General features: G+C 35.5%; 1 protein-coding gene across 1 annotated transcript; it reads left to right on the top strand.

Annotated features, from left to right (window-relative positions):
- The first annotated feature begins 7,922 nt into the window (after positions 1-7,922).
- On the top strand, positions 7,923-11,605 carry LOC133038133 (uncharacterized). Its single transcript, XM_061116190.1, has 3 exons — positions 7,923-8,364; positions 9,345-9,411; positions 9,901-11,605. The coding sequence occupies exon 3, from the start codon at positions 10,415-10,417 to the stop codon at positions 11,603-11,605; it is 1,191 nt and encodes a 396-aa protein (XP_060972173.1). The 5' UTR covers positions 7,923-8,364; positions 9,345-9,411; positions 9,901-10,414.
- The last annotated feature ends 4,299 nt before the right edge of the window (positions 11,606-15,904 follow it).

Genomic DNA, 15,904 nt, shown 5'->3' with positions numbered 1-15,904 from the left:
CCTAGTGATATATGTGTATAATGCCATGCCATGTTAATTGAAATGAAATTTAGGGATTATGCGCTCAAGGAATAATCAGGTTGGACTCGGTACACATAACCAAGATGAACCATTTCTAAGGCCTTAATGTATTTAGACGTGTGAGAGCAACACGTGGGTCTACGTCACATAAATTTAATTAGATGTGTGAGCGCAACACATAGGTCTACGCCACGTAGACATAAATGGGCATGTTAATATAGTGATCAGGTCTGTGCTATACAGACATATGTAAATGAGCATATTATGTTTATTATGATTTATACTGTTTTGTTGGGCTTGGCTCACAGGTGCTCTACTGTGCAGGAAAGGGTAAGGCCTTAATGTATTTAGACGTGTGAGAGCAACACGTGGGTCTACGTCACATAGATTTAATTAGATGTGTGAGCGCAACACATAGGTCTACGCCACGTAGACATAAATGGGCATGTTAATATAGTGATCAGGTCTGTGCTATACAGACATATGTAAATGAGCATATTATGTTTATTATGATTTATACTGTTTTGTTGGGCTTGGCTCACGGGTGCTCTACTGTGCAGGAAAGGGTAAGGCATTAGCTGATCAGCCATGAGTTTCAGGAGCAGGACGAAGAATGTACATGTTCACGCCACTTCAGACCAAGCGGGTTATGGGTCTAACAGTGTTGACTTTTGTATTCTGTTTTGCCGCTTAGGTTGGCTAGTAAAAAAGAACTTGTAATAAGTTTGTAAATATTTTTGGGATCCCAACTATTTTTAAAAGTTTAAATATATTACAAGTTTATTTTCAGTCTGTTTAATATAAAAGTTTAAATTCTACGCTATTTTAATTAGTAATCCCGATTAAAGGATTAGCTTAAATATTATTATTTTCATGTTATTTAATTAAAATTGAAAATTATTTTAAGTTTCAAATCTTATTTCAGAATAACTTAAATTTGAATAATTTTCAAAATATATTTTATTTTATTTTATTAATCTTTTTCCCACAATTTCGAAATTGCATTTATTTAATATAGAAATTTCAAATTTTATTTGAAAAATAGATTAAAGTTGAAAATTATTTATTTTAATTTTGGACCAACTTAAATCAATGATTTTTTTATTTAATGATTAATTAAAATAAATGAAGTAAAATATATTTAATAAGAAAATGAATTAATTAGTCAATGAAAGTCTAGATAGATATTATCTCTTTTGCTTGAAATATTTTTCTAGTGTATATAATTAAATAGAAAATTAATATTTAAGTTGATTTTCATCATGATACTTAAATATTTGAAATTTTTCTTTTATATTTATTTAAATAGGAAAATTATATTTTTTGTTGTAAATTAATTTAATTAATTATTTTTGGGCCAACATAAAATTAAAATAATTTTTTCCAAGATTTATTTTTATTTTATTTTAACAAGCAATTTTGAAAATTGTATTCTTAAATACTTTAATTTTTTGAAATGCAATATATATTTATAGAAAATTAAATTTTGAGTTGTAAATTAATTTTGAAACAACTTAAATTGAATATTTTTCTAAATATTTATTGGAAATTACTACTAAGATGGAAATAATTCATGTTATTTTCATATCCATCTAAGTAAAGTTTATATTTAGAACTTTTCATTCTAAATTAGAAATTTTAATTAAATAAATATATATTTAAAATAAATTGATTAAAATAAATATTAGAAGAAAATACACTTTAAATAATGAGCTTTATTATTAGGACATTCGATCTCCATTTTTGGTTTTACATAGCTTTTGTTTTAGTGAGTAATCCTCCTTAATAGAGGAACGTTCATTAGCAAGTTAGCACCGTTTAATCTCAAAAGATAAGTATATTTGTAAGTGTTTTATATAGTATTGATCACCCTAATGGTGGCGACTGTATTTGACTTACAAAATATGAAACAATGGTGGAAGCTCATAAGATAGAATAGCCTTGACTCTTGCCTAAACGGGACAACGCTGGATTCCAATCTTGATCGAATAAAAGGTTGCTAGAATGTTTATCATTTTAGATGAGCTGATAACTCTATTCAATGGATGGTATCACTGACTCTCGCCTAAACGGGACACTGATATCAGTTTGTTGAAGACCTTGGAAATTATTTAGGATTGTATGTTTTAGTATTTTCACTTGTCATTCCTACTTGCTATATGTTTAATAATTTCTGAATTGTGTATGAATTTATATTGAACCATGTTATTTTCTGTTATTAAATTGTAGTTTAATTTCGAATCTTCATTGTTGGTCTAACTTGGTTTGTTGATCTAATGGGATAAATCCCTAATGGATTGTCAGCATTAGACAAACATAATAGTGTTAGATCTCGAAAGATAAATATTGTAAATGCAAAATCTAGCTGTTCATCAATTGATGACACCTTAGACTAGTATTTACAATATGAAACAAGAAGATTGTATAAATAAGATTACTTTGACTCTCACTAATCGAAGCATCGTTGGATTCTTATTTAAAAATGAAATTATCCTAATTCCTCTTAGCTTATTCATTTCGAATTAGCTCAATAACATATCATTGGATGAATGGTCTATAAATCATTTAATGTCATTCTATTTTCTCTTAAGAAATTAAATGACGCATATGATTATAATCTCGAAATTCTATCCCAAAATGATATATATCCTCAATCTTAGATATCTCCTACTTGTATGGCCAAATCAGACTTAGAGTTAAATTAGTAGTGGTGGTCCAAGAAAGAATTACTCATTATATTTGGTATAAATTTAAGTCTTTGACTTTAAACTTTAGATTCCAAATAATTTTTTAATACAATACAGTTTCACTTTCACAAGTGTTTAATAACCATTTTCTATCAATGGATTCAAACTGTATGGAATATGAGTTTAGTATTCTGTGACCAGGATCCACTTGCACTATTCTAAGAACTCTTTGATCTAACTAAACCTAACTCATCAAAAGATACAACCACATATTTTTTTAAATCTATGGCATTTGTATCTTGTTCATAGTGGTTTTGACAAGATCAATCTCTGCAAAGAGTTAATATGCCTATATCCACTGAAAGTAGTTCATCTCATTCGCAGACTAATGTACATTCAGGGGTGGATATGAGTTTTTCGTTGCATTCTTAAAACGATCACTCTAGATTGTACCTTATGCAAAGAAATTTGAAATATTTGAAAATTTTCATGAATTTCTAGCAATGGTGAAAACCATTAAGGTACGTGATTAAAGATCTTGCAAACTGATAGGGGTGGAGAAATAGTTAGTAGATATGCATTTCAAAGATCATTAAATTGATTTTTGAATTATAGCCAAACTTACCTCCCAAGAAATTTGAGTTGCATATTGATGATTAGTTACTAGTCATTGCCTAATTCCTTCTATGGTAATACTATTTTAGAATGATGCAATGGTTGTATACTTAATGTAAATCATTACTAGATTCATGGATGACCTAATCGAAATCTTAAGAAAAGCTAGAACTGTTGACCATGGTTTACATGTTTGTTATCTATTCTAAGTGATTAGGGGTGGAACATCCCATAGTCAATAGATAAGAAAGTGTTTGTCTAAACAAATACTACTTTTCTAAGAAAATGACTACGTCAGAAAATAAAGTAGCAAATAAATGAGATTTTTTTTTTCTTGATTCCAAAAGTGTTCTATCATCTTATTCTTTAAAAGATGATCCCACTGCCTCTGTTGTCTTGACACAACTAAAGAGGTCAATACCATTTATTTTTCTTAGACATAATTCACGGTACCTTGTCGTAGTGGGAGGGTTTCTAGGAACTCACCTTCTCATGACTTGGAAGACACTAGTGATTAAAATCCATTTTGAGTTTAAACAAGTAATGGATAGTCAAGATAAGAAACTAAGAAGAAAAGCCAATAGAACTATGGTTTGATCCATTCACATGGAGTAACCTAAAGTTTTCTATTACAAGGACATAAAAGGAAATTTTCGTTTATAAGTCTATTCAATGGACTTAACAAGACTTCCTGTTCCTAGTATTGAAGGTTTGAGTTTATCTAAACCTATGGCTTGTGGTATACCTTGTAATTACTTACTCTAATGCAAGCGACTTACTTTAGTAAGATGCTGAAGCATTTTCTTTCTAATGGCAATCTATAGAAGCTTCTCGACTTCTATGCATAGATTTTATTTATCTAAGGAAAAGTCTCAACTATTCCAGAAAAGATAAAGCCATGAAAGAATTTCTTAAATCAACAGTGAGAGGTCTCAGATATGCTTTAGTATGCCTTAGACCAGACACCTGCTGTTGAGTAGGAGTAATGAGTAGGTATCAAATTAATCAAGGAGAGGAACATTGGAAGAAAATCAAGTAAATCTTAAGATTAAGAAGAGGAACTATATGTTAGTTGATAAGGGTGTGTTTAAAACTCTTAGACTCACCACATCAGATTTCGAGACTTGCCTTTGTGCTAGAAAGTCTGCTGATAAGATGGTGATTACTCTGGGCGTGGAGTAGTGATTTTGGAGAAGTGTAAGAACCTATCTGATGTCTCTTAGTCTACCAGAGAGAGACTGAATGTCAAAGTTGCTGGAAAGGTACTTATTCAGTCTAAGAAAAGTTCTATACATTTGTGGCACCGTTCCAACTTGTCTTAACTACTAGTGTTATTTCCTGATTAACCAAAAAGTAGGTTCCAAAAGTATAGAATCCAGTATCCCAAGAGAGTAGACATATAGAGAGGAATTTCACATTATCAAGGATTTTGTGATTAAGGTAGAGTAATGGTGAAGGAAAGGTTGTGGTTAATTCAACCTGTCAGATCCTATTACGATGAGTATACTACTACTACACTTGATTTGTATATCAAGGTGTTGAGATTATTTGAAATGCACATATTGTTTTATATTAGTGCAAGTGGGAGTTTGTTGGGATTTATGCCCTAAGTAAAACTCATTTCAATATAATCAGATTTACTTATTAATAAAGATCAGAAATAACATTTAATGTTGCGTGGTTCACATGATTTATTTCATGATTATATATAATGTATGAATTCTATTTAAGTCTAGAACACATGAATTTGTTAATGATTATAGTGTTGTCAGCACAGTGGAATATAATCTTAATTATATGTTCGAAAGTTTATTCCACCGATTTGTCGAACAACGTATTTAGGCGGCATGGTATAATCAGCGATAGGTATTCTTACACCTTGGATAAGTGTTATGTCCTTTCCAGGGCATTGGCAAAGTTTACCAGTATTGGATGTATGGAGTATACATCGGAAGGGACCGATATTGAACTTTGATTAGATATATTAAAATTTACCGTAATATCTATTCAATTCAATATTACCCGTTGATCCTAGATCAAATGATCTTAATCCTGATATGTTTAGGTTCGATCTCAAGAGTATTATACATGTTCTTTGATTTGTTAGTTAAGCCTACTTTTGGGTAAGGGTGATACGTACATTTTTGGATTATGATAGTATAATTGAGTGGGAGTGCTAACATAAATATGGAGTCTATAACTTCTATAGGAATTTAGAAGTGAAACGATGATATCATTCGAGCTTGGCTAAACAGAGATAAATGGTGGAGATCTCATTTCACTTCATTGAAATATCATTTATACGGAGCTAAGTGTTTTAAGGATAAAATACATTGAAGGTGTAGCGGTAATTTAGTCCCTATTCAATGTAGATCATCTATTAGAGTGTCATTGATCAAATTAGGATTATAACAATGGATAACTAATGACGTATCTATATCGTGGAACATATAGAGCGTTCTATATAACTGAGAGTGCAATTCCAAGTTATAAGTGTGGATTCAATAAGGAATTAATAAGTTAGGGAATTTACTTGGTAAATTCGGTTCGACTTATTGGAAGCTCGGTTATATAGGCCCATGGTCCCCATACTAGGTGAGACCATACTCCTTGTAAGACTCAGTTAATTGATTTTAATTAATCAATTATAATTCTAAAGTTAGACTATGTCTACATTGTGAATTTTCACTAAGCAAGGGCGAAATTGTAAAGAAAAGAGATTTTAAGTTTATTTATTAATTAAGAGACTTTATATGTCTAATTAATAAATATATTAAATGACAATATTATTTAATAATTAATTTTTAGTTATTAAATAATAGGAATTGGCGTTTAAGTGGTTAAATTTGAAAATTGGCATTTTTGAGAAAATGAGATGCAGAAATGATAAAACAGCAAAATTACATAAGTGAGGCCCATTATCCAAAGCCCACGGCCGGCCACACTTAAATGGATTTTATCATTTATTTTTTCATTATTTTAATGTCAAATAATTTCAACCTAAACCTAGGTGGTTGCCTATAAATAGATAGTATGGCTCTCATTCAACTTAACTTATGTTAACTTTGTCAGATGAAATTTGAGCCTCCTATTCTTTCTCTATAGCCGCCACTTCCCTTCTCTTTTCTTCTTCAATTTCGAAATCCTTGAGTGATAGAGTAGTTCCCACACACATCAAGTGGTATCTCAATCATAGTGTGTAAGACTGTAGGATATTCCAAACAACAAGAAGGAGAATCAGCATCAAAGGAAGGAGAGAAAGAGATTCAGGTTCAAATCTTGGTGATGCTCTGCTACAGAAAGGAATCAAGGGCTAGAGATCTGAACGGAAGGAGTTATTATATTCCGCTGCAGCCAATGTAAGGTTTACTAAACTTTATATGTGTTTATTTCATTGTTTTAGAATTCATATTAGGATGTTAAGGAAACATACTTGTTAGTGAATCTAGATCCTGTAATATCCGCTAACTCCGAAAGGGTATTTTTGTAATTTTATTTAGTTGAGAGTATTTTTTTTTTATTTTACATATTTATGGATTTAAATATGTATGGGATTATTTTTATGATAATATAATATTTGATTTTATTGGCATGTGCATAATGCCTAATAGATACATATGTGTGGATATTGTTATATGGGTATATTATTATTATTATTATTATTATTATACGTATATTATTATTATTATTATTATTATTATTATTATACGTATTATTATTATTATTATTATTATTATTATTATTATTATCATTATTATTATTATTATTATCATTATTATTATTATTATTATTATTATTATTAACATTATTAACAGTTAGTATATATATGCTATACGTACACGATTCAACCGAACCGAACGCCTATTTTGGTGGAATGGGAATCGCTCCACTTCGGTTCAATGCGATATTTTGCTTGGGTTTAAACACGATAGAAATTAGGTTTTAAACTCTATTTTCGTTCACCCAAAACAGAGAACCAACGAGAGATAGAGAGAGCACGTATACGGCGTATACGGTACCGAAAACTTTCGTTTCTTCAAGCGGAGTGAAACCTGGGTGAACGTGGGGGTTTGGGATCAAAGCAACTTCGTCACTTTCGTGTACCCATCGGACGGCAGCCCTTTCGGGGGTTCCTTAGGGACCGATTCACTCTGCGTAGATTGACTGAACGCAGAAAGCCTTCCACTGGCAGGCGATCATGTTTTTCACAGGATTTATCGTTACTCATGTCAGCATTCTCACTTCTGATATCTCCAGGTGTTGTCACCAAAAACCTTCCCCGATTGACAGAACGTTCCGCTACTGACACTTGAAAAAGCAGCTTTCAAGGTCTCGTCGCTTCGGTGAATCACTTGAGCCCTGATACATTTTCGGTGCCATGGAGCTAGACCAGTGAGCTATTACGCTTTCTTCAAAGGATGGCTGCTTCCAAGCCCACCTCCTGGTTGTCATCGCTCGATCACTTCCTTTTCCACTAAGTGATTGCTTAGGGACCTTAGCGTACGATCTGGGCTGTTTCCCTCTCGACTTTGGATCTTAGCACCCCAAAAGTACGTACGTACAAACGATCTAGGCCTGTATTCGGAGTTTCCCCACTTATATACGACCTAAGGAAGCTTTTTAACGTGGTATAAGGGGCGGAAGTCGTCGTTTTAAGATTCGCCATTTTTGAAGCTTCAAAGGTGCGGCTTAGTTACGGACTCGAATTCGAACGTGTTTAAGCTTGTTCTTGGGTCAAGGGAGGTTATATTTGAGTGCATGGGACCCTAAGGATTGTTTTTGACGTAAGAAAACGAAGCTTTAACGTCCAAAACGAAAATCCAAAATTTTGGACTCCATTAAAGACGGTACACCGCCAACGAAGAAGACAACCCCGATCTGCCTTCTCGGACCACTTTTCTTGATCGTTTTGAGGTCCTGAGCATTGTGGAGAGCTTCCCCAATCGAAAGGACGCTTCAAGAGCAATCGGAGACAAAGTTACACTTTACCGGCGACGAAACCGACGAGAACGCCGGCGACCGCGTTCTGACCGTTTCTGAGGTGTTTTTCTTAGATATTTTTGTATATTTTGATTCCTTATTTTATTCTAAGGTACTTGGTGAAGTTTCATAATTTTCTGAATTTATTTGGAATTATTGTGAATTATTTAGTATAATTCATAGATTAATTATGAAAAATACTTAGATTACTCATAAAAATCTAAATATATTTTATATGATTAGTTATGAGATATAAACTATTGCAAAATTGGTAGATTCGAATTTCGGTTAATTTTGTATTTTTCATGAATTATTTGTGTTATTTATTAAATTAATTATGAAAAATACTTAGGTTGCTCAGAAAAATCTAGATTAATTTTATTTGATGGACTATGATATATAAACTGTTATAAAATTGGTAGATTGAATTTTCAGGCGATTATGTATTTTTCATGAATTATTGATGTTATTTCTTATTTAAATTATGAAAAATACCTAGGATGCTTAGAAAATTCAAAGAAAATTATTTATGACCTATTACAGATTATAAAGTGTATTAGAAGATTTAGATTCGGTTTTTAATCAATTTTGGTATTTTTCATGAATTTACTTAATTAATGCTTAAGTTAATTATGAAAAATAGATAAGTGTTGTTAAAATAGTAAAATGTATTTTTGTGATACCATTTACTGCCTATGATATCAAATGGAATAGGTTTTATTATTTATTGGTTGCTGTAGGTATTTATTATAATTATTGGTGATTAATTAACTATTTATTTGGACTTTAATAAGAATAAATGGTATTTTAGTAAATTTTACGTAAAAATGTGTTGTATGAATTCATGTTTTACGTTAAGAATGTTTGTTTGAGTCCATGCAATATGTTTGTGTGAATCTAAATAATAAATGCTTATGTATGGTGTGTCATGCAAGCGAAATGGACCTATGTGTTACGTATTTTTACGTAAGTTTCTGTATGAGTTTAGAGATTCATACTTGAATGTATTTTGAGTGTATTGTTGTGTTAATGAATGTCTAGGATCTTGTTCTCAACAAGGAAATTCGTTGAGGTGCTCGAGGTAGCAAGTGTGGTCTTAGCAACTGAGGTAAGAAGAGTGGACATCTGTACACAGGGTGTATGTTATGCATACAACTTGGGTTGGTTTGTTATTTAATTTGATAGTGTTGTGATTTCCTTATATTTTGTGAGCATCATTAGCATGAGAATAATATTAGGGTCTTGCTGCTTGTGTGAGCATAACACTTGCAGGTTATAACATTATCATGGGTGAGTACAACTTATGGTAATTAATTGCCCTATTGGATGCCAAGTGTGAGAATAACACAAGGCAGGGTAGGTTACCTCATGTCTGATCAACATGAGAGAATAGTTGATTATCGTATGTGAGTATAATGTGCGGTATGAGACTTGATGTGTGCATGTAAGAACAACATGCGTTGTGGATATATTTATGGAATGTGAATTACTGTTGATTAATATAAAAGAGCAAATTATGTCAAGTAACTAGTTAGGAGGGTTATGTCCTACATAGCTCTTCTTACTGGGCGTTAGCTCACGGGTACTCTGTGTGCAGGTAAGGGTAAGGCTAAGCAGTGAGAATGAAGAGCTCGAGGCGTGGACCGCATGTTAGGGGGGCTGGCACAGTATTTTGCTTTTAATGTTTTTAACTGCTAAACATTTTGGAACTATTATTTTGACTTAACTAGTTCTTATTTAAGTTTACAGTACTAAAAGAATTTTGTTTTAAACAATGAGATCTCATGCTTGGATATTTTTCAATAAAGAAGTATTTGTTTGTCTTTATCTTATTAAATTGTTTTATACGGACTATCCTATGTGACATCTCGGGAAATCGGGGTGTTACATTATGGTACCAGAGCAATACGGTCCTAAAGAATGTGGTTAGCCCTAACATGTAAAGTTCACCGCCATGAGACGAGCTCGACTCACTGTACTGTAAGTGGTTATTACTTATAATTAAGTTGCCTTAAATTTCTGCATGCGAGAGGGTAACATTATTTTCATGTAAAATTGATGATCAAAATGATCTTGATGTGTATTGGTTTGTGTGGTTCAGGAGTTTAGAAATGCCTCCTAGAAGGTCAGTTAGAGTGGGTCGAGGTCGAGGCCAAGGCCAAGGCCGAGATGATGGAGGGATTAATGAACCACCTCAAGCACCACAGGGATGGGAAGAGCGCATTGCCACACTGGAAGGAATCATTCATAGGCAGGATGAAGAACTTCGTCAGCTGAGACGTCAACCGGAGCAGCCAGTCCAAATAAGGCAGGATGCAGAAAATAGAGACCCACCAGCTGCAGTGGTATATCCTGCTACAGAGGCTAGACATGAGTTGTTAGCAGAGAGATTTCGGAAACAACACCCACCTGAGTTTGAGGGAGGCATAGACCCGGTAGTGGCTGAGGAGTGGATAAGTCGCATAGAAAGCATTTTGCAGATGCTAAGAGTGGATGGGAATGACCGAGTGAAGTGTGCATCTTACATGCTGAGGAAAGATGCTCGTATCTGGTGGGAGGTGGTGGAACAAACAAAGGATGTAGATACCATGAACTGGGACGATTTCAAAAGGGTCTTTAATGAGAAGTATTATAACTCAGCAGTTCTAGCAGCAAAGGTCGATGAATTTACTGGGTTAGTCCAAGGGAGTCTTACTGTGACTGAGTATGCACAAAAATTTGATAGATTGGCAAAATTCGCTCCAGATCTGGTACCTACTGATAGAGTGCGAGCACATCGATTTGTGGAGGGCCTGAAACCAATGGTTGCTCGAGATGTGGAAATTGTGTCAAGGGGTCAATTCAGTTATGCTCAAGTTGTCGAAATGGCTCTTACGGCGGAGCGGAGTGAAAACAAAATTTGGAAGGAAAATGCTGCCAGGAGAGAATCTAAGAAAGGTGGAGCCAATTCTAATGACCACAAGAAACGGGGACAGGACCAGTCCGGGCAGCCAAGTCAAGACAAGAGGTACAAAAGTGATAACGACCAACGATTTAATGGCAGCAGTGGGCGAAACATTCCAGAATGCCCTAAATGTACCAAACGTCATCTCGGCGAGTGTCGCGCAAAAGCATGCTACAAATGTGGAAAAGAAGGACACATCAAACGCAATTGCCCACTGTGGGGACGGAGCGGGAATAGAGCGGAACCCAAGAAAGATGACAAGTATGTTCCGGCCCGAGTTTTTGCCATCACTCAAGCGAACCGAGGCCGGTCCTTCGGTTGTATCAGGTCAGATTCCTATGGCCAACACCACTTGTAAAGTTTTGTTTGATTCTGGTGCAACTCATTCCTTTATTGCTAGCACAATTGTAAATCATATAAATGCACCGAGTGAATTATTTATCGTGCGGTTTGGGACCATGTTACCATCAGGGGAGGTTGTAATCTCTAGAAGTTGGCTTAGGGGTATACTGTCGGGATAGATGGTAGAGAATTTTTTGTAGACACGATTGTATTAGATTTATTTGATTTTGATGTAATCTTGGGCATGGATTTTCTTACCAAATATGGAGCATCAATTGACTGCAAGCAAAAGAAAGTTGTTTTCACACCAGAAGATGGAGAGACTTTCGAGTTCAGGGGGGTAGGAAAGAAACCCCGAACTCCTATTATTTCGGCAATGAAGGCTGGGCAACTATTGCAGCGTGGGTGCTTAGGGTATCTAGTTAATGTGGTTGATGACACCAAGAAAATTGAAAGAAAGCCGGAGGAAACACGGGTAGTTGCGAGTTTCTTGATGTATTTCCGGAGGAGTTACCCGGGTTACCACCACACGAGAGAAATCGAATTTGTGATAGAATTAGTGCCGGAACGGCACCGGTTTCCCGCGCACCATATAGGATGGCACCATCGGAATTGAAAGAACTCAAAATACAGTTGGAAGAATTGCTTAAGTTAGGGTTTATCAGACCTAGCTACTCTCCGTGGGGCGCACCAGTTCTATTTGTTAAAAAGAAAGACGGTACTATGAGAATGTGCATAGATTACCGAGAATTGAACAAGGTGACTATAAAGAATCGGTACCCACTACCGAGGATTGACGATCTGTTTGACCAGCTTCAAGGGAAAAAGGTGTTTTCTAAGATTGATCTTCGTTCAGGGTATCATCAGTTAAGAATCAAAAATGAAGATATACCGAAGACAGCCTTCAGAACGAGATACGGGCATTATGAGTTCATGGTGATGTCATTTGGACTTACAAATGCCCCAGCAGCTTTTATGGACCTCATGAACCGAGTCTTCAAGGAATATCTGGATCAGTTTGTCATTGTATTCATAGATGATATACTGATTTATTCTAAGACAGAGGAGGAACATGAGGAACACTTACGCTTGACCTTGCAGCGACTGAGAGAACATCAGTTGTATGCCAAGTACAAAAAATGTGAGTTCTGGTTGTCCGAGGTTGCATTTTTGGGCCACATTGTCACTAACGGGGGAATAAAAGTAGATCCTGCCAAGGTTGCTGCAGTGAAAGAATGGCCTAGACCAAAGACCGCCTCAGAGGTTCGAAGCTTTTTGGGTTTAGCAGGCTATTATAGAAGGTTTGTTGAGGGGTTTTCAAAGATAGCCACACCCTTAACAGAATTAACTAGGAAGAATCTAAAATTTTCTTGGTCAGACAAGTGTGAGCAAAGCTTCCAAGAGTTGAAGAATAGACTTATCTCAGCACCAATCCTCAGTTTACCAACAGAAGAGGGACAATTTGCGGTATATTGTGATGCATCTAAACAAGGGTTGGGTTGTGTTCTAATGCAAGAAGGGAAGGTAATTGCTTACGCTTCAAGGCAATTAAAAGAATACGAACAGAGATACCCGACACATGACCTAGAGTTAGCCGCAGTGGTTTTTGCACTAAAAATCTGGCGTCATTATCTCTATGGAGTGAAATGTGAAATCTACACCGATCATAAGAGTTTAAAGTACTTTTTCACCCAGAGGGAGTTAAACATGAGGCAGAGGAGATGGTTGGAGCTAGTCAAAGACTACGACTGCGAGATAATGTACCATCCTGGTAAAGCCAATGTGGTAGCGGATGCACTCAGCCGTAGAGGTCCCGGACTAGTTTCCACTTTACAAGGAGTATCAAGGGAATTAGTGGAAGACATGGAACGAGCTGGTATAGAGTTTATTACAGGACAACTTGCAAAGGTCACACTTCAATCCACTTTGTTAGAAAGAATTAAGGAGGGGCAGACGACAGATCAAAAGCTCAGTGAACTAAAGCAAGAAATTTTGAATAGTAACGCCAAAGATTATGAAATATCAGACACGGGATTAATTCGGTTCAAGGGACGAATTTATGTGCCCGATAATGATGAGCTCAAGAAGGGGATATTGGTAGAAGCTCATACTACACCTTATTCAGTTCATCCCGGGACCACTAAAATGTACCATGACCTAAAAGCATTGTATTGGTGGCCTGGCATGAAAAAGGATGTAGTTGAATTTGTGGCCAAATGCTTAACATGTCAACAAGTTAAAGCAGAGCATCAAAGACCAGCGGGATTGTTACAACCACTGAAGCTCACGAATGGAAGTGGAAAGAGATTTCCATGGATTTTGTGACTGGGTTACCTAAGACTACAAAGCAGCATGACGCCATTTGGGTAGTTGTGGATAGGTATACAAAATCTGCCCATTTTCTACCAATACGCATGACTTACTCCATGGACCATTTTGCTGAACTTTATGTGAATGAGATTGTGAGATTACATGGGGCACCGTATTCTATTGTTTGTGATCGAGATGCTCGGTTCACTTCATCTTTTTGGGAAAGCTTACAGAGAGCAATGGGAACTCGATTGAAGTTCAGTACTGCATATCATCCAGAGACAGATGGTCAGACTGAGAGAACAAATCAGATCTTGGAAGATATGTTGAGGGCATGTGTGATAGATTTCCAAGGATCATGGAGCAAATACCTGCCTTTGATTGAATTTTCTTACAACAACAGCTATCAGTCTACAATCGGGGTAGCACCCTATGAGATGTTGTATGGAAGAAAATGCAGGTCTCCACTGCATTGGGATGAGTTGGGAGAGAACAAACTCCTAGGGCCAGATGCAGTTCAGCACACCAACGACGCTATTCAGAAGATCAGGGCTAGAATGATCACAGCTCAGAGCAGACAGAAATCTTACGCAGACCTGAAGCGGAGGGACATTGAGTTCGAAGTGGGTGATCATGTGTTTCTTCGAGTGACACCACGAAAAGGACTCTCGGTGAAGAGATTTGGCAAGAGAGGGAAACTAAGTCCCAGATATGTTGGTCCATTTCAGATATTGGATAGAGTGGGCAGTGTAGCTTATAGAATAGCTTTACCGCCATCATTATCTGGGGTGCACAATGTATTTCATGTATCTCAACTCCGGAAATATGTGTCAGACCCATCGCATGTTTTGAGCTATGAAACACTGGGTTTGCAGGAAGATTTGTCCTACAATGAACGTCCGGTAAAGATTCTTGATCAAAAAGATAGGATTTTGAGAAATAAGACAATTACCTTGGTGAAAGTCCTATGGAAAAACAGCGTGGTTGAGGAAGCTACTTGGGAGCTAGAGTCTGATATGCGAGAACAATATCCAGAATTATTTGAGTAAAATTTCGGGACGAAATTTTCTTTTAGAGGGGGATAATTGTAATATCCGCTAACTCCGAAAGGGTATTTTTGTAATTTTATTTAGTTGAGAGTATTTTTTTTATTTTACATATTTATGGATTTAAATATGTATGGGATTATTTTTATGATAATATAATATTTGATTTTATTGGCATGTGCATAATGCCTAATAGATACATATGTGTGGATATTGTTATATGGGTATATTATTATTATTATTATTATTATTATACGTATATTATTATTATTATTATTATTATTATTATTATACGTAGTATTATTATTATTATTATTATCATTATTATTATTATTATTATCATTATTATTATTATTATTATTATTATTATTATTAACATTATTAACAGTTAGTATATATATGCTATACGTACACGATTCAACCGAACCGAACGCCTATTTTGGTGGAATGGGAATCGCTCCACTTCGGTTCAATGCGATATTTTGCTTGGGTTTAAACACGATAGAAATTAGGTTTTAAACTCTATTTTCGTTCACCCAAAACAGAGAACCAACGAGAGATAGAGAGAGCACGTATACGGCGTATACGGTACCGAAAACTTTCGTTTCTTCAAGCGGAGTGAAACCTGGGTGAACGTGGGGGTTTGGGATCAAAGCAACTTCGTCACTTTCGTGTACCCATCGGACGGCAGCCCTTTCGGGGGTTCCTTAGGGACCGATTCACTCTGCGTAGATTGACTGAACGCAGAAAGCCTTCCACTCGCGGCAAGTGTGCGATCATGTTTTTCACGGGATTTATCGTTACTCATGTCAGCATTCTCACTTCTGATATCTCCAGGTGTTGTCACCAAAAACCTTCCCCGATTGACAGAACGTTCCGCTACTGACACTTGAAAAAGCGGCTTTTCAAGGTCTCGTCGCTTCGGTGAATCACTTGAGCCCCGATACATTTTCGGTGCC

This window comes from Cannabis sativa, chromosome 5, assembly GCF_029168945.1.
Source record: "Cannabis sativa cultivar Pink pepper isolate KNU-18-1 chromosome 5, ASM2916894v1, whole genome shotgun sequence".
Classification (NCBI taxonomy): Eukaryota; Viridiplantae; Streptophyta; class Magnoliopsida; order Rosales; family Cannabaceae; genus Cannabis; species Cannabis sativa.
Note: the sequence above shows the minus strand (reverse complement) of the source record. Positions and strands in the feature narration are given on the sequence as shown.

What these genes read in the sequence shown, in the direction of transcription:
- LOC133038133 (XM_061116190.1), top strand. Translation starts at nt 10,415, where the DNA reads ATGCCTCCTAGAAGGTCAGTTAGAGTGGGTCGAGGTCGAGGCCAAGGC.